At 38.6% G+C, this 26,740-nt stretch overlaps 2 protein-coding genes across 11 annotated transcripts in view; one reads left to right on the top strand and one right to left on the bottom strand.

The window, feature by feature from the left end:
- The window catches only part of PALLD (palladin, cytoskeletal associated protein), a 201,944-nt gene extending 194,607 nt beyond the window's left edge, over positions 1-7,337 (top strand). For 8 of the 9 annotated variants that reach the window (XM_051790144.1, XM_051790147.1, XM_051790148.1 and 5 more), the window contains 5 exons: positions 1,164-1,296; positions 2,244-2,451; positions 3,167-3,332; positions 4,066-4,199; positions 5,183-7,337. In XM_051790144.1, the coding sequence (XP_051646104.1) occupies positions 1,164-1,296; positions 2,244-2,451; positions 3,167-3,332; positions 4,066-4,199; positions 5,183-5,355 (814 nt within the window). In that variant the 3' untranslated portion in view covers positions 5,356-7,337. Of the gene's footprint in view, positions 1-1,163; positions 1,297-2,243; positions 2,452-3,166; positions 3,333-4,065; positions 4,200-4,312; positions 4,364-5,182 lie in introns of all 9 variants that reach the window. The other variant, XM_051790146.1, reaches the window with a different exon arrangement.
- Positions 7,338-18,263: 10,926 nt separating this feature from the next.
- CBR4 (carbonyl reductase 4) lies at positions 18,264-26,180 on the bottom strand. 2 transcript variants are annotated; one of them, XM_051790223.1, is made up of 6 exons: positions 25,906-26,180; positions 23,056-23,197; positions 22,389-22,506; positions 21,760-21,896; positions 20,698-20,832; positions 18,264-19,366 (listed from the first exon to the last, which is right to left on the bottom strand). In XM_051790223.1, exons 2-6 carry the CDS (start codon positions 23,195-23,197, stop codon positions 19,188-19,190), a joined length of 711 nt encoding a protein of 236 aa, XP_051646183.1. In that variant the 5' UTR covers positions 25,906-26,180; the 3' UTR covers positions 18,264-19,187. The 2 variants fall into 2 exon arrangements, with proteins under 2 accessions (XP_051646183.1, XP_051646182.1); XM_051790222.1 differs by having other exon boundaries at positions 22,389-22,509; positions 25,906-26,176.
- Positions 26,181-26,740: the final 560 nt, after the last annotated feature.

Here is a 26,740-nt window from a genome sequence, read left to right as displayed (position 1 = left end):
CATGCAGCTGCAGCAATGAGATGGTGGCTCTCACACTCCAGAGATGCCAGTTAACCTGTTTGGCTCAGCCTCACAAGAACTTACAAAGCACTAGTTACTTGTACTTCATTAGCATCTTATCAACAGTCTCTAAACAGGCTGCATGTGATTACTGTGGAAGCAGATTTTGCACAGGTTGCTTGCACTGTGCAGCACTCACTTGACTAGACACCATCATTTCTAGTTGGTCTTGCAGAACAGAACCCAATGGAGCTGATCAGCAAGGACAAAAAGGGATCTAAAATTTTGTTTCAAGTTTCTTTGATTACAAAATCACACAAAATGCAATAATGCTAATTTCAATGGAAAAAAAATCCAGTTAAGTGAGGAACCAATTAGAAAAAGATTTGGTAGATTAAATTAACAGACAAGAATAGCCAATGCTGAAAATGGATTAAATGATATCGTGGAAAAAAATTAACAACCAAAGTTTTTCTTCCTATTGCTCACAACTGAAATCCTCATTGTTTTGATACCAATATTTGGTGGCTTTGAAAATGTTCAAGAGTATCTCAAAAAAAAGTGTTAAATGAGGAATAAATATCCACAGCAATTCAATACACACAATTTTCTAGTGCAGAACAAGAGAAGATAAGTCTGATGTGAAAAGTCTTTTCTCAACTGAGATGAGTTAGCTTTTAGCTGCTGTTATTTTCTGAAAGGGAACCACAATGAATGAACAGTACATGTACTTTCTGGTCTCATCAGCAACAGTGAGGGGACTAAATACACAGGACATTAGAAATGCGGAACTGAAGCTACATACCAAGACCTGTCAACTTATTTTATTTGTATGTCAGTGATTTAAAGACTAACTGTAAACAAAAATACTCTCATGTATATAAAATTAATTAATATTACAAGAAATTATTCTGTAGCAAGATTATTTTATAGGTCATATTTTGCCACAACATGTGAATTAAATGAAGGTAATTAATAAGTACAGTGTTATAATTAATTCAGTCTGGAGCAAATGCTACCAGTGCCTGTGTGTAGATACGGAGTGATTACGGTATAGGTCAAAGAAATAGTTTAAAATTCAAAGCGGCCTTATAAGTGATTATGGTTTTTCTGATTTAGCAAAGAAAAAAAAATAATTTAACTTTGTTTCATGTTATTTTAAGACCACGATCTCGATCAAGGGACAGTGGTGATGAAAATGAACCAATTCAGGAACGATTCTTCCGGCCTCATTTTCTGCAGGCTCCTGGAGACCTGACTGTTCAAGAAGGAAAACTATGCAGGATGGACTGCAAGGCAAGTGTCACACAAAGGGTAGCAGCAACCTTTTGCTAACATTAGCTGACTCAAAAACCACTCTGGTTTCTTTTCAAAATTATTTTGTCTATTGCCAGTTTCAGTGCCTGTCAGTAGGTTAATTAATCTCCCTGCTTTTGAGTGAGTAAGGGCGCAATAAAAGTTTTCCTCCCCTCCAATGACAGTGCTTCGGGCACACAGTAAACTGATTTATAGAATTCAGCTATGCTGGGGTGTGGAGGGAAGCAGCACACGCTACAAAGACAGTGTGCCTCTCCATTTTAAGTCCTTTTACTCCTTGAGTTTTGAACTCCTGTTAAAGTTTCAAACAATATAATCCTGATTAATGACTTTGCTGGACAGAAATAATGCAGGCTTGGGTGACTTCCGTTTACTTTATGCTGACCTATTTGGGAGAAGCTATTTGTTCTTGAGCAGTCCCCACAGCAAGTGGCACAGCTTTCAAAAGTACAAGACTTGTTGACACAGACTAGTATTAACTATTGCAGGCAGTGCTGTCACTAGGTTACACCTAAGTGGAATGGAACTTAAGAGTTCAGTAATTAGTCAGCTAACATCTTTTTGTCTGCAAGTTTTCCAACAAGAAGTTAATCTAGAAAGGAGTATCTTCTCATTCCACTTGAAGAGCAAACAATAAAAAAAGACAAAAGGTGTCACCTTGCCTTTTGTTTTGCTGTGTATTTTTATTTAGCTGATCTTTTTTCAGTCATGCCCATAAGACATCATGGAATTCAGAGAGTTGGCCAGAAAGTAAGTAAATGAATACAATTGACTCAACGTGTAAATCAGGACAGAACTAGATCTCTAAAACTTTTGGTACACCTGTGGTAGCAAACACCACCAAAGTTATCTGAAGTAACAAGTCAGGTCTCCTCCAGTGTCTCATGTGGCTAAAACAATTTCCCATTATTTTCCTTATACTCAAGGTTAGTGGATTACCGACTCCAGACTTAAGCTGGCAACTTAATGGACGACCAATTCGCCCTGATAGTTCTCACAAAATGTTAGTGCGTGAGAATGGTGTGCACTCCTTGATCATAGAACCAGTCACATCCAGAGATGCTGGAATCTACACATGCATTGCCAGCAATCGAGCTGGTGAAAATACATTCAGCCTGGAGCTCACTGTTGCAGGTAACATCTTCATGCTAAGCTTTCAGGCTGAGCACTGCCAGGATAACATCAATAAAGAAAACATAAGTGACATCAAAGGATGTGATTGAGGGGTAGGGGGTAAGAAAAGGAAACCTGGCAGTAACAGAACTTATGGTATATTTGTAGGTGAGATATTTGTTATGTTGTGGCATAAGTTGACTGGCATGTAATATCTGTGCACACAGTTAAGAAAGAAGGGCTGCTGGCCTGAGGCATGGCTGAGGCACAAACCAGATGATTTCCATGAATATTTTTCTTAATGACAATCTAGATGCGCGCTTACTGCCGAGCAGCCAGCAGGATATGACCTGTGCATTTCACAACATATCAGTCTAATGCCACTCCAGACTTCGGGTAGAACAGTTCCTTCTACAATTAAAAGTCCACACTTTTATGGAATATCAAGGAGCACATTTTACTAAGCACAGTGCAGCCAGTTTATCTAGTCTTCATGCTCTACATTTCAATTCTTCTGGGGAAGAATCAGCTCTTTTAGCACGCACTTTTCCCCTACTAAAATATGGATGTGACTGTTTTCTTCAGAGGAACCACAACTGAACTTTGTAGTTAATGAAGACAACACTTATGTTTCCTGCCACTGAGGTCTTTCATTATCGTTTTTAGCATGCTGCTGAAAGAAGGGCTATGTTTTCACAGACTAGTGTCAACATAACTGCAATCTTTATTTTCACAGCTAAGGAAGTACAAAAAGCACCTGTGTTTATAGAAAAGCTACAAAACACAGGTGTGACTGAGGGATTCCCGGTGCGACTGGAGTGTCGGATCTCGGGGGAACCATCTCCTCAGATATTTTGGAAGAAAGAGAATGAGTCACTCACATACAACACTGACCGAGTGAGGTTAGACTGTCTTAGAATAATCTCCCCCTGTGTAATTTCAATGATGATATATCCTGTAACACAAATAAAAACTGGAAAGGTCAGAAGAATGCTTCGTGTGAACAGTATCTCATAAATATTAACTAGTGATTGTAATAATTTATAACATTTACTCAAACTTGCAGCCAACATGGCAGCTGAGCCAGAAGTAAAATGTTACTTGTTTTCCATCATTAGACTTATACAACTACGTTTGCACTTCAAGCAAGTGGCAAGCTAGTTTTTCTCTTCCAGAACCAAGACTTACAGAAATTTGCTAGTGAAAAATCAAGGCTCTTAAGGAATGCTATCTGCTTTTCAGCAGAAACTTTGATTCATAATTCTGCTGTATAGTTAAGAAACTAAGATTCAGTATTTTAAATTCTAAGATGTTCCTCAAGTTCCTTTATCACTTCCTCAAAAAAATTGGGTAAGATCTGGTGTCCCTGCTGCTCCAGATGTCTCAATCTGTAATTGTAAAAGAGAAGTTACTTCATGCATTTTTTTCTTCTCAGTTTTCAATTCAATTTCAATTTCAATTTTAAATTGTTAAGCACACTCAAGGTTTTATTTTCTACTTGCTAATTTCCATATTAATTAAAAGTGGACTATAATTAATCTGTAACTAAGATTGGATCAGTCTATAATGACATTTTAAAATAGTCTACACTGTCTGGCAATTTAAATAGTAATTTTCTACTTTTCTTTTGATTAGCATGCACCAAGATAACTACGGCTACATTTGCCTGCTTATTCAGGGAGCTACAAAGGAGGATGCTGGCTGGTACACTGTTTCAGCTAAGAATGAGGCTGGGATTGTGTCTTGCACTGCCAGGTTGGATGTTTATAGTAAGTGACTTCAATTTTCATGATCATATAAATCCCCCGAAAAGCAATAGTTCTATAAGTTTTAGTTTGTTCACAGAATGGTTTACATTGGTCTCTCTTTCTTTTGTTTATAGTTTCTCCTCAATAGTAAACATCCACTTCAAGACAACAAATGCTCTGTCAAAGTACATTTCACCACCTTTCAGATACCTAAACAAGTGCATGCTTTCTGTTTTTGCTTAGTACATTAAATATAGCTAATTAACAACAGATAACGGCATGATTACATTATTTCTGTGGATCATTATTACTACTGCTCTGCTAGCACCTCCCTAACCTTTTGTATTCTTTTGTACATTAGTCTGTAATACACCTGTGACAGCTACCAGAAGTGTAGTAGATGTTTTTACAGCTTTCTGCTTAATTACTCAGTTTGTTCCCTTACATAGTGAATGTTTTCTTAAAGCAGTATCTCTTACCAGTCTTCTCGTAACAAGAATTAAGGCGGGGTAGGGAAGATGGAAGGGGGGACACTGGAATGATAAAGGATGATTTCTGGGGTGGTGAAATACAGACTTGGCTCAGTGTTCTTCAGCATACAAGGGTTGGCAAGGGCAGCCAGATCATTTCCTTTTAAATACAACAAATAACCTTAGAACAAGCCTGTTACTGTAATATGAGTGCCCGGAAACAACCTCCTTGCTGTCACCCTTCTCAGTGGCACTAGGAAAGGTACAAAACAATGCCAAAAAGTAACAAACACAGACTGTGTTGTTTTTGGCTTACCACATTTGAAGGTGAAACTAGATGCTGGGAGAAAAAAAAAAAACAATGCCAAGAAATTAAACAAACTTACCTTTGATATAATGGTTTTCTGCTGCTCAGAAGTTAGTAACTTCTTTACAAAGTTAGTAACCCCTTACAAAGGGTTAATTGAGCAGCTGGCATGCTTTGATGCACAGCTCAAGAGAGCTAACATTTTGTCTTTCCTTTTTACTCTACAGCTCAGTGGCAACAACCACCTCAGACAACCAAGCCAAAGAAGGTGCGGCCCTCAGCCAGCCGATACGCTGCACTTTGTGACCAAGGACTAGACATCAAAGCAGCTTTCCAGCCGGAAGCAAATCCAGTCCACCTGACAATGCAACCTGGCCTGGTAGAGAGTGATGATCTGTAGATTCAACTGCCGCTTCCATCGTTTTCTTTCAAAGCAGAAACACTGAAAGCCATTGCCATGACCAATGATACTCCTATGTCACTTTATGCAAGGGCAGACACCTTCAAGTACAAAAGATAAACAACAAACACAATAACCATATATTCCTTATTCATTATACCAAATTAGAAGAATAGATAGATTATTAATAGGAATGTACACATTGCACAACAAATCACATTCACCGGTTCCTTAACCTACATTGCTTCATAACCCTTTTCATAGATGCCAAAATACATCAGAGAGACAGATTTTTCAGAAGAGAACACTATTTTTCGTTACATGCTTCATAAGCAGTAAGTAGATGCTACCACAATCTTAATGGTGAAAGATGTTTTCTTCAAGGCCGTTAGATCACAAAGAAAATCAGAATGTCTGATTATCGACAGTTCTAAAATGGCAACATGTTCTGACAGCTATAATGAACAAGTGCAATATTACAAGAATAAAACAGGAAGGGACAAGGAAGAGAAATGTAAGCAAATGCTGTATCTCTGCAAACTGCTTTCTATTCAACAGTGAAAAAAAATATCTTGCCTTCAATGCTGTTAGTACGGACATCAACATCCTAACTTAAAATTCATTTGTGTTTTTCCTTTTTGCTATCTAGGAGGAGGCTTACTTACAAACGTACAGCAAAGGCAGTCTAAGCAGAAGTAATTTAACTTCTGCACAATAACAAAGAAGAGCTGACATGTACTAACAGTCTACTTCAGATTACACATATTGGTAACTAGATGGGAAAAAAATGCTGACCGTAGGAACCACTGCAGTGGGTTACTGCAAGGGGTGGGAGGGGCACTGGGCAAGAGGTTGAAACTGTGGATTTCCTGAAGGTAGTCTGTAACCTCGTAATACTCCCATTCAAGAATCTGAAATTCTAAGGTGAGCTGAAAACTAGGGAGTGTATGTATGGGATGTTCAACTGTTTAAATCTTGTGTACTATGTATGAGGATTTTAGAAATGTACAGTAAGTGAAAAATGGGTTGAAACTGCAATACAAATTTAAGTGACATGTATACATCAGAGGTGATAGGCTTGCAGATCTGAGGAAGTAGAAAATGAAGATAGACAAAAACTACATGAAATGTGCTCCTTTTTGTTTTTTCTTCTGAACATAGCATGTATCTCTGGTAGATTTTATTTTTTCCTTCTCTTGACTGCAGGCAAATGACAGCTCTTTTAAGGGGTAGAGTCTGTACACCATAGGTGAAAAGCCTGAAGGCTACTTTCAGAATGCAAGGCAAATCCACATCAGTGTGGAGCCCCATTTAAGTCACACCTGACTAGGTAGTTTTAAATTAGAACAAAATGAATCTCAGTTGAAGGAGAGGGAGGGATGGAAGAATTACTAGGCCTGACAAGAAAAATGAGTGTTTTGATGGTACGAGCTACAATACTTTGCTAGGAAAGGAAAACACTGTATTCCTTATATGAAGCACATATATGGTATCTTTCATTATTTATAATAAAAGTATTGAAATCTTCTATCTCAGTTCATTTATTCAGAAGTCCTTAGGGATTTGTTTGGTTTGTTGTTTTGTTTTTTTTTTTTTTAATTTTGTAATTGTGTACACCATATATTGCATTACTGCTATACGTGTATTGCTTTGTAAGCACACAAAGTTTGTTTTGTTTTTAGTGACTAATAAACACAAGGTAGTACTATTTTGGTGCAGGATATGACCAGTAATGGGGATCGTTAATCTAGATTAACGTCATAGTTTGTCAGCTAAGAATAATTTGATTCTATTCTAGAAGTATGTCATATCTTTTGCCAAATTTTCCTCAACTGTGACATGCTAATTTACTTTTTTGTTTAGCTTCACTAGCATTATTTTGCCACCTTTTATTTGTATTTATAAAAATGTATAATCATTACTTTGGATTGTTGTGCTGATATAATGTGGGTTTAACATCAATAAATATTACACAAATAGAATTCTTTCCTTCTGGTAAAGACTAATAACTGTTTCAGTATGAGCATGCAAGTGTAAGATTGGTAGATTTTAAATATTATGAATACATGAAATGTATGAGGTGAAATGAGAGCTCCATGCAGCATCTAAAAATTACTAGAATTTATCAGATTATTATGCTTGTGACCTGAAATCTTGTTTGAACAGAACAGAGGAACATGACTTCTAGAAACTTTTGCCAGAGAAGTACTGGAAGATGCTTTTTTTTTAATAGGTTAGAAAATATGCAGGTCTGTTTTGTATGTGTAGTAATTGCAATATATCATCACTTGCAACTGATTTAAGTAAAGGGCATGGTCTGAATGCTGTTAAATCCATTTAAGAACAGCCTGCTAACAAGGCAATATCAAAATTTAAAAAAAAAATCCTATTTACTTGTAAAATCCTGCTATTAACTAGTTTCTCCTTTCCTCTCTGTTAAGATATCAGAAAAGATGCAAAATAATCTATTTTTTTTTTTTAGATTTACATTTCAAACATTGATCATTACAAACAGGATTATGTCAGCAATTAAGTGAGTACTGACAATGATGATGCTGCAACTGAAGTCAATGGAGTTCTGTCTCCCCATTGTCTTTGGCTGGGAGACTATAAAACTAAGGCTGCTTTTCTGAGCTTGTTTAAGATGAGGTCATCATCACTTTTTGCCTCTGTATATATGTACAGACAGACACTTAAGTAGTAAATCACATCTCTAAGCAGCAACGTTGTTTTTATGAAAACATTCAGCTGTGCTGTTACTTAGTTACTGGGACTGTTTGGCTTTACAAATTCAGAGATAGAAGTGTGGCACAAGCAAATGAAATACTTTTCAGGCCAAAAAGCTAAAATTCTTGGAAGCATCAAAGTGACTTTCAGAAGTTTAATCTTCTTCCACATATTCCAAAGATAGATAGTATGACCTGAGAGTGTTCTTTTGTCATTTTATAGGACTAAAAAAAAAGAGCCTTGACTTTTTGCAAGACTTCCAGTTTAGCTATGGGCAGACTTCACATTACTTAGGAAGCTGATCAGTTCAAGTATATTCATAGCAGTCAAAGACTCAATGCCACAACCTTCAGGATGATGACAGAAACCTCTATCAAGAGTAGCAACAGTGAGATGCAAAATTGCAAAATTCCACATGCGTGAAGGTTTTTCCAGCTGGGTGCTGTACCTTAGCACACAGTGCCTTTATGCTGCAGCTTTAGGGCTACAGCAACAATTAGTTAACGTACACAGTTTTTCTTCACCACAGCCAACTGGCAGTTGGGGATCAAAACCAGTCCAACTTGAAACCCCAGCTTATAAATAATTGTTTCTTTCTATATCACCACTTTCAAAGTCTATTTTAATTCACTTAGGTTGTGTGGTAATAAATGCCTTGATTCCCCACATATGGTCAACTACATCCTTATCTCTGCAAGTAGCCCAAACAGATTTCATATGTAAGTACTTCATGAGCTCACATGCCATGATACTGAGGGGATCAGCTGCATGCTCTGCCTGGATGACCCAGCTGCCAAACCCACACTGTGTAGTATAGATTAAATAATACATGGACTACAAATGCCTGCTTGGATTATGCACATTGGCTAATTCTCTGCCTCACAATGCAGATGTACATGCAAGGGCTAGAATTTGCTGACATTTAACTCATTCTCCTGAACTGACTAAAAGAAACAACCTTCCCTCTACACAGATATTCTGTTTGAACAGAACTATGAGCACTTAAGACACATCAGGCAGACAGAAACAAAGCTCCTGCCCCAAGGAATTTACAATGTATTCCAGACAGCAAACAGAATTCTTTGACTTGCCTTAAAGCTTGCAACTCTAATTCAGAATTAAGCCACAGTTTGCATCCTTTTACAGAAGTGTGAATAAGACATAAAATAATCTTGTACTGCGTTGCATCTCTAATAAAAATGTGTTTGGAACATAATCAACTCAGGCTTAGAGCAAAAAAACCAGGCTAGAAGCAGCAGTACCTGTACAGCAGTGATTTCAGCAGCTGTACAGGGAATGGAGATGAATGAACTTCAGTTCAACAGCACCAGGAAGGAGAAATTTTTTGCTTTATAAAACAATTGAAGTGCAACAGGTAGCCTTGGGAAAGGGCCAAGTTATGTAACCACTCACTTTCTAGTTGTGTAGCAGCATAAATGGTCCAGAAAGAGCTGAAGAACAAGAAAGCAGAAAAAAATAACAACACATGGCCACTACACAGAATGGTGACATCATTTACAGAAGGAGTTCTACAAATCTCATCATGCTGAATGCACTATGGTAGGACTTTTCCCTATGTGTTTAACAACACACTTTCAGGGAATCGTATTGTCAAGCTTTTTTGTTTTGGACAACTCTTGGCTATCTGTACAAAACCACACGGCCAAGCACAGGACCTTTCTGAGCTACCACAAAAGGTACTGAAAATACCTCATAAGATTTCCCATACAATAGGCAACATTCCTGTAGTCTATTGCATATTAAAGACTAGTGGATTTTGGAGATGGCTTTTACCTGCAGCACTTGTCTTACAAACTGCCTGAGCCACTTGTAGGAAAGGGCCTGTCTCAAAGAACAATATGTTGGAATCAGATTTACTGAACATTTTATACTGTTAATCTCCAATAAAAGTCTTAGTTTTTTTAAATTGTGTATTAACTTCAACTGTACAGTCTGTACAGTCTCAGGTAATTTACTAATTTGTTTAGTAATGTACAGTAAATGAAAACCAAAATCAAACATAATTCTTCTATCATCACAACTATTAGTAAATCCAAAGATCTTGAACTATACGTAAATGATGCCATTTCAAGTATGGAACAGCAGCAACTCGCAACAATTTGAGTTTGTAAAGTTCCAATCCACTTTCCACTAGGACACAAAGTGCAATCACACAACGTAGATTTCAAAACCTAAAATAGGCTGTTAGGTGTTTCCCTCACAGTCCTGTATAGGAAAAGCATAATACAGTTTAAAATCTCAACAGAAGAATGAACAAATTTTTAAATTAATTTAAAGCTTTTTCTGAGCAGCAAATCCATTAAACAGCCAACTTAATAAAAGCAGAACAAGTTTTCATTTGTAATTATTAGTGCTTTCTTGCAACATGTAAAAAAGGGTTACATAAAAAGGAACAGTTACTGCTAGTAACTTTAATTTTTAAAAAAAATTCATTTCAGGTCACTCTATATAACCTAAAAGAGGAGATGGAGCATCACAGTGTTTACAATCACCAGTTTCGAAGATTAAGACATTAATGTTCTGTCTCTGCCGAGGACAAGTGGCATCAAAGCCTAAGGTGAAGCAAAAAGAACACAACACCTGAAGCTGGGGGAGGGGGAAAGTTGATGATGAGTGTGTCTGCACTGTCCTCACTTCCATGTTCAGATTTGTCCTGACTGCTTTTGGCAGAGTCAAGCCAGAATTCGGGACTGAACCCCCAGGAAGCAGGGCTGAGCTGAATGTGGAAGTCAGGAAGCTGACATAGCAGAGCATTAATCAGCACTTACTACAGCAGAAATACAGTTCCTAATTACAAAGGATAACACAGTAAGGGCAGCTAAAATAAGCTGTCCTTTTTTAGAGGCAAAACTCAGTTTACTACTTTGGCAAAGCAAGCAGCTCTTCATGGACAGCTTCAGCTGAACACATCAGAATAAATAATTTCCTATAAACCAAACTCACCTTGCATATTAATTAGTATATTTGGTTCTCCCCAAAGTGGAAAGAAACCACCTTAATAAATCAATGAAAGATACAGGCACATGGTAAGCTTTACTAGAAGCCAGATAATACAGCATTAGGAAGAAAGACACCATGGTGTTTATAGAAATAAAGACTGCACAGAAAACTTAGTAAAACATAGTAAATTAACCTCCCTCATCTCATATTGACAGATTGATTGAATACGGCTTCAATGCACAGCAGAAAGCTCAGGCTGAAGCCCTGAAAATTATGGTGAACTATAAAATTACAGGTGCTGTCAGTTCTATATATGACTTCCAACAACAGAGATATAAGAGCCTGCAGAGAATGGATGCAGTTCCAGTCGACTGCTGGCAGACACATCTCACCATCAAAAATCATACATGCACACTAAATGGCATCTATACAAAACACATAACACTACTATATTGCTTCTTTTCTCTGAAGTTGCAGGAAGTTTTCACTAGAAATCTACCAGCCATCTGAAAAAATAAGATAAAAGAGCAGATTGAGAGCAGCAGAATCAAAACATTGCAACTTAGAGCTTTTAAAAAGTCATCAACATACAGGTGAAAAATCTGTTTAAAGTGCAGCCTCCAACATATAGCTGCAACATGTACTTCCAATGCATTTAGCACTAGAAATACAGAGATGGAAGATCTGCAAATTAGAATTCACAAAACATCAAACTGCTTCAGTAACACATTTCAGCAATACCATATAATCAGCTTGCAGTTATTCCTAAACAAACTGTTCAAAATCATGCAGCAATTTCAAACCTATCAGCACGCTACACATGCAAGGGCACTTCAGTACCATCAGCCAACAGCCTGGGGAATGGTAACATCCACACAACTCCATTTGCTCAGTGACATCTGCCCCCACATTCCCACTGACACTGCCCCAATGTGTGTGTAATGATACCATTGGTGGCTTTTGCTTTGACAGTGTCTCAAGGTGTTTGACATCATTATAACCAAACTGGCAATTTTGTTATATACAATATAACAAAAAAAAAAATCCCAGATCTTAACAGAGATGAGCTGTTAATATGAAAAATGAAAACATAAGATACTAGTCATGCTGATCTAAAGATGTCTGTCAAGGTACAGGTACTATTTGTTACTAACTTAACAGACATATCGACAGTAAAAGAGCCTTCAGCACATGATCTGCAATTGAACATGTGCATGAAAATCAAATCCAATTTGGGGCTTCAGCAGAGTTCTTACTTCTTCAGGCATTAAGCACATGCGATGACTTCTCTCCACCACTACATTTGTCCCGTCTTTTCAAACACTGATTAACTGAATTAGGTGGGTGCACCTGGTCTTGAAGAGTAGTTTTCATTTGCTTTATTTAAATGAACTACATTATGCTTCCAGGAAAAAAAAGGTTACATAATTGCAACAGAAAACATACATCACATGCAGTGCAACCTCTCATACTATGCAACACATCAAAGTAGGAAAATTTGTCTTACAGCAATAAATAATAATTGCAATGTATGTTTTAACCATGGATAATAATGTAACAAAGAGATTTTGAATGCTGGTATTTAGGTATCCACTTTCTATCCAGATTTCTCTGATCTCAGTATTGAAATCATTTCCATCTTTAAAAATCATGCCTTAAATCCCCAAACAGCTCAGGACATGGGGAATTGGATTTTACAAAACTAGTAACAGCAATGCCAGCCATCCAGTTTGCATTTACACAGGCAACCATACTTCCCTATATTCATACAGATTTACCTACCAAGGCATTACCAATACAGTAATGCCTTAGGATAGAGTGCCCTCAGGAGGCCGCGATGAAACCTCTTCGTGGGACACAACACTAATTTACTCAGCACACACTAACTCAGCCAACATACTTCTGTTATCATAAAGTCTGAAAAAGCTGTTCCCCCCAACAGATCTTCCTTACAGCTGCAATATTAAAAAACCAAAACCAACCAACCAACCAAAAACAAAACAAACAAAAAAAAACAACAACAAAAAAACCAACCAAACAAAATCCCAACCCACTCCTGAACATTTATTGTGTCCTGCTAGAAACTTTTACTGAGGACAATCATATAGAATCACAGATATTTTGGGTTGGAAGGAATCCTAAAGATCGCCTAGTTCCAATCCCCCTGCCATGGGCAGGGACACCTCCCACCAGACCAGGTTGCTCAGAGCCCATCCAGCCCATCAATTGTGACACATGCCTCAAGGGCAAGAAAAGACTGTGTTAGACAGTAAGTTCCCTACAACAAGTTATAAGTTGGGACAAACATATCTCTTTAGAGATAAACAAAAGTAAGGCTCCAGTGACTTACCTAGGAGAAAAGATGGACAAAAGTAGTCCATCATCTTCCCAAACATTGGAAAAATGCAGAAAAGACATACAAAACAATTAACTTTCTAGGTCTACAATGCGCTTCAACTAAATACTAGAACATGCAAATCACACTACCTGTAATATTTAAACTGAATCAAACACCAAGGCAACAGAACAGGTTTGATTTCCTAACTTGGCAGTGACAAGGCAGGTCACGTAAATTAGTAAATAATGCAATACACAACCTTCTTTTAGCAAGGATATCCTCTCTGAAGTAGGAACCCATCTAAGTTAAAAACCCAAAGCAACAATTATGGGTGAGTCAGAAAGGGGTTTGCTGTATAACAGGACCACATAATGAAGTAAATGAGAGCTGTAAATGTAGCCACCCTCAAAACTTGCCTTGATGATCTCTCTAGAAATTCATGGAGGGGGTGAAAGGCCACGTAGGGACCAGTGATATGGGATGGGACAGGAGAAAAGGTCTGGAAATAAAACATAGTCTGAAAGTTAAAGACCAAACCTGGACTACAGCCTTCTTTAAAATGCTCTCAAAGTTAGATGGTAAAGCTTCAATGCATGCCTGAAAAAACAGTTGTAGGAAGAGGAGTACAGATTCTTTAGGATCTGCAGAAATGTGGAGTAGTGGGAATCTGTAAATTACTTTAATCTTAAATGAAAAAAAAACAAAAACAAACAAACAAAAAAAACCAAAAAAAAAAAAACTCAGGAAGGTGCTGTTATTTAATATATTATTGGAGAGTTTTAAGCAATGTAGCAAGGGACGAAATATCAGATGAATAAGAGCACATTCTCTCCCTTCCACTAGGAATGGAATCGTCTGTATACCTAATAAGACAGTGGTCTGAAGTTTTCAAAATTCACTTGAGAAATCACTGTCTAGCACAGTCTGACTTGAGAACATCCATACATAAAAAACACCAAAACATTTATATATAGCTTGGCACAAGACGTAAAGCCTGAATGTCTAGTTTTAATCAAGGTCATAGCAGGCATACCAGAAATACGATGGAAGTAAGACAAAAAGGCAAGATATTGATACTAAATATATAGGAGAGTCATAAAACTAAATACCAGTATATTAACTCACCAAATCAAACATGCATTGAATATCCAGACTCTGTTGTTAGACAATATCATTACCCACACAACCAAGATGGTGGCAGTACCTATGACGTTTAAGGAGTATAAGGCCAGCAATGAAACTGTAATGACATACAGCAGCAATGAGTAGCTTGGATAAATGTCACACTGAAGAGGTCAAGATCAATTTTTTAATACACTCTTTTCCATGCAGCTGATTGGGACCACCCAACTCTGGCTGTGGTCTCCAGGACCATACAAGGTCTGAGCCAAAATGCTATTTTCAAAGACTGGCTTTGTAATGGTCACTTTTATTTCTGCAAGTCTGTTGACTAAGTTTTTTAATAATGACAGCAGTCCACTACCACTTCCATAAAAAGACTTCCATAAAAAAAGAAGTAACATATAATAAGAAAATATGCTAAAATGAAACCAAAAAGAAAAGTCAACAAAATTAAGATTAAATGCTTGATGACAACACTAAGATTGTATGTACTGAACTTCAGTATGATGACTTTAAATACACACATCAAATTAAACTTATTTTAGTGGGGAGGAGGAAGCTAGCATGTGCTAAAAGCTACTAGAATTTGAACATCAACCTTTGTAAAACCAGCAGTCTAGCTTAAGCAGTCAATCAATCTGTCATGGAATGTAAAATTTACAGGCAGATCAGAGTGTAGAGGAATAATGTGCAAAAGTGCATTCACACCGACAAGCACCTTAGGAACAGGAACCATACCTGAATAAGGTAAGCAGATGATCAAAATAAAAAGCAAAGTGTTCAGAAAAGAGAAGGCCACAGAGGAAAAAAATCCCCAAACTCTGAACAAAACCCTAAATCAGTTTTTGGTACCATGCAGGAACTTGAGCAGAACTTCTAGGCAACTTGTTGCAACAAGGCAAGCAGTTGAAAAACATCAGAAAGAGCAAAACATCAGAAGAGGTTACAGAGGAAAGAGTGACAAACAGGGGAAGCTGGGGGCTATCACTCCCCAGTTCTAATAGAAATCAAGTAACTGCACTGTGGAACTTCTGGGTTAAAACTGCCTCATTAACAAGTGACTGGAAGCTGGAAAAAGTGACAGCAAGTTTTTGGGAGTTTAGTGGGTAGAAGGGCCATTTGCTTTTTAAGAAGAGATTCCAGAGGGATCAAGGAAGTACAGATTAATTATATTTTTCTGTGCATAGCAAACTACCAGAAATCATTCTAAAGCCACAGACAACAGGATCAACATACTGAGGAAAGTCATAGTTGCATTTGCAAAGGAAAGTCATGTTTGATAAACATTTTAGAGTTCTCCTAAAGACTTAGATAAGAGTATGGAGATCTAATAATACTGCATGCTTGAAATTCTAAAAGGCATCTGACACATGCCCTTGCCAAAAACTATTAAAGAAGTTGTCATATCAGTACATTGTTTACAGATAGAAAAGAAAGGGTATGAATCAGCAGTTGTTCTTTCCTAAGGACACAGACTGCCAAAAGAACACCACAAGTACACAGTTGGGGCAGGCAAAGTACAACCTATTCCTAAGGGTTCTGAGACAGCTGTTTCTGAAGCCCACAGTGTATTCCACTAACACTAAATTACTCAAAGTAACAAAGGGATTAAGGAATTAAAAAACTGCAGAACCATTTCACTGAGGAAATAGGTGTTAAAACCAGCAGACTAAACTCGTAGATATCTGAGAACAATTCATGCTGGGAAAAATACAAAAAATCAGACATATATATATATATATATATATATACACACACATATGGAAATGGACTCCCGAGTTGTTCATTAATTATTCAGGATTGAGTTATTGTTCTGAAAACATAAGTGCAAAGCTTAGGAAAAAGCAAAACAAATTCAGCGTTATTTTTGGAAGCAAGATAAAACAAAACATGAAACACTTTTTTTTAAGAAAAAATCCACAGTGAATACTGCGGGCAGTTCTACCTGTGGCTCCCTCCCTGAGAAACTGAAAAAGTAAAGTAAAGCTCAAAAAAAACAATGTAAGGTACAAAAGAGCTTACCAGCAACAAGCAATTAAAAGAAATATGACTCTCCAGTATGAAATAGAAACAACTGAGGCAGGCAGGATAAGACAGAAGTCCACAAATTCAAAAGCAACATGGAGAGTGCACAAGAGGGTTGTTTTAATGTCTGCAGGCCTCAACCAGAGCTACCAAATGGTCAGTTCAAACATATCAATCACAAATTGCTGGTGGTACAGGAGTCTTCGAAGGAGACATACACCCGACCTACTACCTACCCTACACATTCCCTACTTCCACCATCTGTGACATCACATCAGGCTAAACAGAACCAGGATTACTGTTTTCAGTTCTAATTTATCAGTTTGAAGAAAAGGGAAAAAAAATCTTTCAAAATATGATCTAAGGCTACCAACACTTCAGTCTGGTCCTATGGCAACCGCAATAATAAAAACACAGTATGCACTGCAACATTTAAAAAAAATTACTTAGTGACATGCTGAGATTCTTCTGACAGTGTTATTCCAGGTTTTAATCACTAATGTAAACTAAAAATGTCATTGCTAATAACTTATTTAACAGCTATCTTACCCAGCAGAAAAAAGGGATAATAATAATTGGAGTCAGAACTCACTAATAGGGAATTATTTCTAGTCTCTTAAGTTTGGCTTTTGGTCAAGATATGTCACAGAGGCTTCATCTATAAAATACCAAGAACATGTATGGGCAGTAGCCAAGTCACTGGCATATTACTACTTGACTAGTAAAAAAGGACCAGCTGTCCTTCCTCACCTTCAGTGCCCTTGGAAAAAATTCTCTGGCCAATTCCTTCTATCAAAGAGAAACCTAATTAGCAATTATATTGTTGGGGCAAAGACACATACAACACATAACTTTTCACAGCAAATACCACCTCTACAAAGGGATAACAGGAAGGACTCCTGAAAGGATTATATATTCCAGAGTGAGTACACAACTGTAAGGTAAAGCATAAGCAGGTATTCTTTCCAAAAATGCCAAGGCAGTGGAAGGATTAAAAAAAGGTTTATTTCAGATGCAAGGACCACTATTTAACAAAGGCCCTCTCAGGACCTCTTTATCCTCTCTGTCTCTCCCCTGCCTTCCAAAGGCCTCTATGCATGTCTGTTAGGGCTCTCTCTCTCCTCTCACATATCAGAGAGAGAGGCTGAGAACTTCTCTCACTCACAATGAGGGGTGGCAGGGGAGAAAGCATTGAAGCTGCCTTTGAGAGTTACCTTTTAGGCAGAAAGCCTTCTTAAGTGAAAACTGTCTCCTTGTAACAAAATATTTGGGGTAGAAAGGGTATTCTATCCTCACTACAACTAACTGTAAAATTTCCTGAACACACAACCATCCCTTGTCTTATTTCTCAATACATACCTGCAAGAAGCTTGAACATGCATTGTTTTCTGGCACAAAGACAAAATTTCTCAGCTGCACAAATGAAGAAAATCTCCAACTTTAAAGACTCAAAGTTATCATCGAGATCTCTTTTTTCTGTACTTTAGTTTTTGCCAAGAAGGGAAGTAATTTCAAAAGTTGAATCTACATCTGGATCATGATGCAATGAACACTGGAGCTAAGAGTAAAGGTCCTAAACCACAGTCATAGTTTTCTTCAGAGATAATAAAAACATCCATTATCAAAAATTACTTGATCTCAACAGAAAAGCCCAAGGTCAAACATCTGGTAAGTTTTCAGCAAGACAGGAACACTCAGGATCATTTAAAGCTGAATAATTACTCTGCTTCAGAAGTTGTTTTGAATAAAATAAATGGTGATTTTATTGACTATATATACATATTAAGGAGCATCGACTTAACAGCTGAACCAAGTGTTCAAGATACAGAGCAAAGTACTGACTTCATGCTCTGGAAGTGATCGTGTTTCCTAAACACCTACTGAGTCATTGAAAAGTCTTTTATGCAAAAAGGTCTGTGCAGCTCAAACTCAGAATATCACAGGATTAGCAACTCCAATGACCAATCAACAGTCCTTCAATGTGTACACACAAGCACTACTGTATTAAATGAATGCTGCACATACATCCAAGAATGGAACCGAGTAGGTTTCGTCCTCACAAAAACACACTGCATATAATTAAACCTCCTAAAGGCAATTCAGGTATGCTGAAGATCTAGAGGCTCCTAGCTTTGTAGTGTTAGCTACAAACAAACAAAGCCTGAAGGAAACCCCTCACTACTTTGTAGGGACTAACTGATAAGAATGCAAAACTATGCAGTTTGCAATCGTTGCCCTACATGAAAAACTTGATGCAATCATACCTGCCACCCAATAAACATACTTCTGCACTTTATTAACCTCTGTGTAACATGATAATTCCAATAAAAGCTCCACTCTATCCCAAATTAGATAACAAGACTTTATAAAAAAACTGTTTTAAAAACATATCAGTATGTTATTAAAGTTATCACCATATCAAAAGCAGATCTTTTTCAAATTGTTTCATACACAGACTTCATAATACCAAATGGACTCTTCCAGGTAGCTAAATGTATACATTGCACTTCTCTGCTGTTGAATTTCTCCTCTGACTAGATAAGACCAAGTCAATTACATACATCAATCTTCAAACAATTTCCAACCCTCTCCCTTTAATTGGTATATATTTATATATTACCATCAAGACATTAAAGTAGGCATTTATTTGAAGTAGTACTTAAATCATAAGCTGCAAGCCTCCATCTACAACTAGAACACTCCCTGTAACATATGGGGATTCTAGAAGAAAGACAACAGCTTGTGCAACTTCATGAGGCTCTCCAAATCTTCCAAGGAGAATTGATTTCTTCAACTGATCTTCTTCCAAATGAGCAGTCATCTCTGTGTGAATAAAGCCTAAGAGAGAAGATATTTGAAGAGTTACCTCACTTTTGACTATATTTATCTAGTATATTTTCCATTGAATCCTACAAAGTGAAATCTATTACCAGGATTCGTCACCAGCTAGCATTCTTCAGAGTCTCCAAAAGCAGTCCACACCATGTTATGGCCAAGACCAATTTTTTATCTAACCAATAAAATATCTTCCAGTTTTGGAAGCACTGATACAATAATCCAAATGCAGAGATCTACAGAAATCCATTAAAAAAAAAAGGTAACTAAATTTGGGTCCTAAAACCATATTTAGCATCACTTTTCTGAAAGACAAACCACACTCTTTTCACCAAAATGTTCTCCATTAAAACAAGCATGAAATCTCTGGCAAGAAACCCTCTCAGCTTGCAAGTGTTTTCATTATATTTTAGAACTTATGACAGCACTTGCATAATTTCTATCATACCACTCATTTGAAGACTGTTTCTTGACATCTTCGAAGGACCTTTTGTTTCAATTTTCCGTTATCTGAGATTCGGTTTTCCCACCGCTGCACAACTCTTCATATAAGCTGCAGCTTCATAAAGAGCTGATCTTACCTGCTTTCTAGCTGCCATCAAGCAGGGAAAGTCTCCCTTTTGCTTTCTACTCTGCCCCTTATGATGGCTTCGGACCCTTCAATGAGCTGCTCAACTCACTGAAGAATTTTTCCTGCCTAGTTCACAATCTGAAATGGTTCATGTAGAAGTCTGAAAAGCATCAGAGGCACCACAAAGTGAGCAACAATGTAGATAGTTATGAGTGGAAGAAGCCAGAAAATACAGAAGGGATTTTTCCTTAAGGGTGGTGGTTTGCTTGAGCTGGATCATCTTAGGAAATCACAGCCTTGTCCTCACAGAACGAACTTCTCAGACTCCCTCCTTTTACTACAGGGAGACAGGGATGCTTTTATGACAGCTTCTCTTGGTCTGTCATGTTTCTCTAATTACAAATAAGCATTCTCTAGCAGGAGACAGGGGCAGCTGTCTGTCTATAATTAACTCTAATCCTTACATCTGCAAGGACAGCAAGTTTTGAAGGAGGAACAAAGAAAAGACATTTATTATATAACAACGGAGAGATGAACAGGTAGATTCACTCCTCCAAATTTCTCAGTGTTCCATTAAAAAGACTGAAGGTTTTCTAAAAGAACGTATTACACTTTAAACCAAAGAAAAAAAAGAAGATATTAAAAACACTTAACTTACAAAATTGAAGAAAATAATAACAATTTGTCTTAAGTTACTTTCACAGTACCCACAGTCTTGATGAATTGTGGCAGTCAAGAAGGTAGGAATTTCTCAAAAACTCACCTGGAGCAACAACGTTGACTCGAATTTGCTTTTTTGCTACTTCTTTAGCAAGAGAGCGTGAAAATCCAACTAATCCTGCTTTGGTAGCACTATACACACTTTGACCAGAGTTGCCTTTAAGTCCTACAATACTTCCTAAAATAAAGAAACATCAAAGAGAAGTTTAAATAGATAACTTGAAACCTTGTACTAGCTTTACCATTTTAGTTTTAAATTTGGAATGAAAAATGAGATTACAAGAAAAGGAGTCAAATACATATTACTGTATGCACTTTATAGCCTACTGCTGGCATAAGCAAATCCCCAAATTATCTGTGATTTTTGTGCAATTCATATATCTATGTTGACCAACTGGTACCAGGAGAGTAAAATAAAGGGTTTTGTAAAAAAACTATCCTTACACAGATTTAATTCATTGATTAATGAGAAAGAGAAGAAGAAGAGAAGAGAAGAGAAGAGAAGAGAAGAGAAGAGAAGAGAAGAGAAGAGAAGAGAAGAGAAGAGAAGAGAAGAGAAGAGAAGAGAAGAGAAGAGAAGAGAAGAGAAGAGAAGAGAAGAGAAGAGAAGAGAAGAGAAGAGAAGAGAAGAGAAGAGAAGAGAAGAGAAGAGAAGAGAAGAGAAGAGAAGAGAAGAGAAGAGTAAGGGGAAGGTGAGGGAAGAGAAGAGAAATAGAAGAGTAAGGGGAAGGTGAGGGAAGAGGGGAGGGGAGGAGAGGGGAGAGATAAAGAAAAGAAACTGACTGTATCTATCAATCCTTAGTTAATAACTAGCATCTGGTAGATCTAGATACTGAAAGAACTGATAAAGAACAGCAAAATTCTTTTTTCAACAAAATCTAAACTCTGAGGTGTTTATTACTGAAACAAGCTGGTTTTATATTTAGAGCTTGCTGAGACTACAAAAAAGAATGAGTTTTCATAAAGAAATGCTAAATATTGAATGTCTAAACACAAAGAAAATGAAAATAAGTCAATTGTAACAAGTAATGTAACATGTTACTCCTGCTAAACCTTTCCAGAAGACTAGTAAACAGAATTCCATTGGCTTATACAAACAACTTACCTATATTGACAATAGCACCTCCCTGTTGTTGAATCATGACTTTTACAGCAGCTTTGCACGTCAACATTGTTCCCAAAAGGTTAGTGTGAATCTGGGCTATCATATCTTCAGTCTTGGTTCTCAGTAACAAACCATCCCTGACAAACAAACCCAAAAGAACTCACTGAACAACCCCATTGGTCACGCTTATTCATATTAAAACATGACTGGTGAACAGAACGTTAATGGGGCTGTACATGGTTCTCTACATTCTAGCATTCAAAAGGAAGACTGTGAGCACAACACATCGCAAGAAAAAAATTTGGCCACGCTTCTGGCAACAAGGCCTCTTTTGCAGCGTGGTTTTGGAGCATTTTGGGGGAAGTGGAAGAAAGAAGAGGGGGAACTCAAACTCAGAATGTAGAAACTACAGTGAAAGCTGTGTCATGTCCCTTCCAACTCAGAAGATTCTGTGATTCTGTGATCTGTTAGCATTTTAGTGCCATCAGGAACAAAATACTGCTGAGCACTTAATATTATTTTCAGATGTACTCATTAACAATACTCTTATTGAATGCAAGGGCTCACAGCACCTTACAGTGAGATGCCTTCATCTAGAATTACATATAATCTCATAATGAATAACTAACCTGTTGATTCCAGCTGCATTAACCAAGTAGTTAATAGGACCTAAATTCCTCTGCATCTCCTCAAAAGTCTTTTGGACTTCTTGTTCACTGGATACATCACAGCTAAGTGCCAGATGTCCTGCTGTATTGAAATAAAGGCACACTATAATAACAGTAAAAGCTGGTATATCATTCATAAACCTTCTTCAGAATTTATCAACTCAATCTCAAAACAGATGTTGAACTAGTTATAATTTAAGAAACCCATTTAATCTCCAGAGAATTAAATAAAGACAATTTTCAAGTATTGTATTGATTAGTTATGTGACAATTCCTTGTTTTATATTTTTTGCCTTTTAAAATCAGAAGCTCGGTATGAGCAGACACATCTCAGTTCTGGCTTGTTCAGGAGCCAAGATGACTCAATTCATACTACCTCTCTGTTGTGGCCCAAACAATTCCTTTCATCTTAAAATTTGCATTTTGTGGACAGAATAGGTAATATACTTACTTTCTCAACAAATATTGTAAAACCAAAATTGTACCGACATAGCATTTCTTTTAAATTTCTCAGCCTTTATTTTCATTTTCGTCTGGTTAAACAGTGAGGTTTCTTTATGGACTTACTACTTCTGTGAGTTACCTAAGCATGGGACAGTGAAGAGATAACTGCAACCAGCATACATACCACCAAGATCACGTGCAGTGGTTCGGGCTACTTCCAGATTTCTAGCAATGATCGCCAGGCGGCAGCCCTTCTGTGCCAGGAGTTCTGCAACAGCTTTGCCTATTCCTCGGGATCCTCCAAAAATGGCGCAAACCTTGCCCATCTTCAAACATAATTCACAAATTGCAAATAAACCATGAACTTCATGTCCAGTATGGCAAGAGAATATCCGCTGTTCTTGTCAACATCACAGCCTTTACCACTTTGTAGCATTTTGTAATAGTCGGTTATAGAATTAGTGATTTGTTATTTTTTATTCACCAAAAAATAAACATTTGAACTAAATTAGGCACCACTTCTAAAAATGACAGTTAATTCTTAATGATTTCTGAACTAGTAAAAAATTTATGCATGTAATCTAGCACTCCAATACTAGAGTTATGATAACTTCTATTCCACTGGTGAAATATGTGATTTATGTACCTAAAGATGATAAGTATTGTTTGCCTGCTTATTTGAAGCTGATGTACCAGTTGTAATTATATTGTTCTTGTAATCACTAGTTTTGTGCTAAAGTCATTTAGCCTCACGGTCTCACTCCATCCAAAGCATCTGTGTTGGACAGCACCAGTGCAAACATTACTGAGCACCATTTGAAACTATTGTATTTACACTGGTTTAATACTGTCACACTACATAACACTACAATTTACCAATATCCTTGGGGTTTTTTGTTTCTGCTTTTGAGAGGAAAAAAAGGTTTTAAAATGTGAAGTGATTCTGAAGTAGCTAGCTTTGATATTTAGGAAGGAGTATAAGAAGAAACTTCTTCTGTAGAATTATCTTTTATTCTGCAAGCTCTAGAAACCAATCAGCTGTTTTGGGATTTCCTAAGGAGCCAGAGGCAAAATCCAAGTAATGAATCTTTTTTTCCATACATTTGAATAAACCCTTTTTGAACCCAATTATACTTTGTCTCCATAACATCCTGAGGCAATGAGTTTCATTATTTATGGGAAAGTACTTCCTTTTGTTCTTAATTTGCTTTCTGATTAGATAATACCATGCACTTCTCCTCATATCTTCCCTTTACTGTTTCACCCTCCACCTGTATCCTCCTTCAGGTCTGTTTGGTTTCTCTTAAACATATGGAAGCCATTTGGTAGCTTACTAAAGACTATTCAAGCTCCTAGACCTTGGTTTACTGAGGTCTGTTGAACTCTTTTGGATGTGTGATAACCAGAACAGCACACAATACTAAGCACACAAGGCTACCATCAACTCAGACAATGGCATGATGATTTTGGTCTTCTGTGACAGCACCTGAAAGAGCAGATGGTCCATCCTTTTCAAAGGATGCACAGGTACAAAGTATGCACAGGTACAAAGTATGCACAAGTGCTTGAAACCAACCCATGTGCCACTTTTCAATGGCAAGTTGAAATCAGTTACATGGAGCAGGAAGAGGCTTAAATACTTGCATCTCAGGTAGTGGCCTGTTTGACAGAACACCTACAAAACAGTGCCCTCCATGAAGACAATTCCTTCCTGACAAAAATGGGCACCACTGCCTTGCCAGAATGACTATTGTTTTGGGCAGTCTTCATTAGGTAGCTACACAGCAAGATACAAATCAAGAGGTCTTACACCCCAGTAACTACAGCTCTCACTCTCTTAGCAGACTAAGGGCACAACCAACCACCCCATATTCTGTTGACAGATTTTGCTGGTTAGAAACAAAGACTCCGTCTGCCTTTTCCAGCATGACTGATCTCTTCTTTTACAGAATCACCGGAATGACTCTTGGAAGTTCTTGCCTACTTGTTGCAGCAACGTTGTGCTAGGATTTCCTCCTTTACATTTTGTTCTTACTTGTACTGAGCATATCTACTCTCCTATTTTTATTTGAAAGTGGAACAATATGGATGAGATGTGAGGAAGTCATCCCGTGAAACTCCTCCACCTCTAAGGTGGAGGTGAATCATTTTACACTGTTAATAAATGCTTTCAGACCTACATGTATTTTCCAAATAATTCTGAACATGCTTAGCTACGCAGGACCCAAAAGATCTGCCTGTGGGAAGAGAATTTTTAAAAAATGTATCGCTCTACCCTTCTCGGCCTCTTTGAGAACTGAAAAATTGTTACTGATTCCATCAACAACTCTACTGTTCTCAGAACAGGGAAAGCACCTTGTGCATTAGCAGGCATTCATATGGGGGGCATAAGGCCTACCTCCAACCCACTAATGTACAACTTGTGTTTTAGCACACTAAAGCCATACAGTTTCCTTGGAGTTGTGACTTGGGAAAAAAAAGCTGCTGCGGGAGTAATTACCCACTGTTACCCGGACAGGTAACAGAAGGGAAAACCAGGTATCTTTGGAGCAACAGGCACACACGGGCGCCTGCATCGCCTTTGCCCTCTCCGGCCCTGCCCTTCTTTCACAACCAACTCTTTATCGCGTGACCCAGAGCTCCGATGGCGCCACCGCCCCACGGCGCACGGCTGCCAAGCCCACGGGAGGCACCTTTAAAAGACGGCGAGTGAGGTTCCCGCAGACAGCCCAGCTCAGTTCAGCTAAGCCCAGCCCAGCCCTCGCCCCGGCGTCGCCCTCCCTCTCTTCCTCCCTCCTTCCCTCCCTCCCTCCCTGCTGGCGGCGCGTTCGAGCTCGGCTCCTGCTCCCGGCCCGGCCGTCGGGCTGCAGGTGGAGCCCGCGGCACGGGCAGCGGGAAGCGGCGCTGGGAGCCCGCGGGGGCGGTCGGGACGCGCGGCGGCGGTGCCACGCTGGCAGCGGGGCCGCTCCGTGTCGCCCGCCCCGACCGGCCACAGGAGAGGGACGGGAGCGTGTTCCGTGTGTGCTTCAGTTACCTCCCGGCTGCTGGGCAGCTGGTGGCTCGCTTCCCTTAGGGAGGGAGGGTCCTTTCCTCTCCAAGGAGGCCGGTCCAGCTCCGAGCCGAGCGCAGGCGTCACGGGATGGCGGCCTGACGTCACCCAGAGCTGACTTTGGCCGCCGCCGCCGGTCCCGGCGGGAGCAGAGGCCGGGGCTGAGGGGGCCGGGACAGTGCCCTCGGGAACGCCGCAGCTCGCCTGGCTCTGCGGCGGGAGGGACACCCGCCCCGGCAGGGAGGGACACCCGCTCCCGCAGCTGCAGGGTTGGTGTCAGCCCTGCACGCACCTCCTTTCTCCCCTGCGCTCACACACGGAGAAGCCCTTCTGCTTTCATCTTACACTTGCCGGTTTTAAACTCCATTTTACATGTGGATATCCAAACAACGTCCGTCTTAGGCACTAGTACGCTTTGCACCAAGCCCCTGTACTCGTTGCCAGAATTTATGATGGGCACGAAGTAGCTGCTGCACACTGACCTGGACCTCTAAAAGCACAAAACAAATCAGAGCATAATGTCACAAAACAGGGGCCACTGTAACTGAGGTCCTCTCTACCATCTATTTCAAATTCCTCTTGGATTTGGATTTGAGGCAAGATTTACAGAGGAACTCGAGTGCTAACCATTAACCACATTGGTGCCTGAGTCTGTGGCCTCTTACATTTCTGCCAAGAGTCACACATGAAAGAACAATGCTGCTCAAATGTCCAGCAGCATTTCATATTGTTGCCTATACTGCTTGTGAAAGCATACCACATTACATGGTTTTTGTGCAAGGCCTGGGACAAAGCAACTGGAGAACTGGCTGCAGTTATC

This window comes from Manacus candei, unplaced genomic scaffold, assembly GCF_025592945.1.
Source record: "Manacus candei isolate 608988 ecotype Guabito, Panama unplaced genomic scaffold, ASM2559294v1 h1tg000028l, whole genome shotgun sequence".
NCBI lineage: Eukaryota > Metazoa > Chordata > Aves > Passeriformes > Pipridae > Manacus > Manacus candei.
This window is presented reverse-complemented; position numbering and strand designations above follow the sequence as displayed.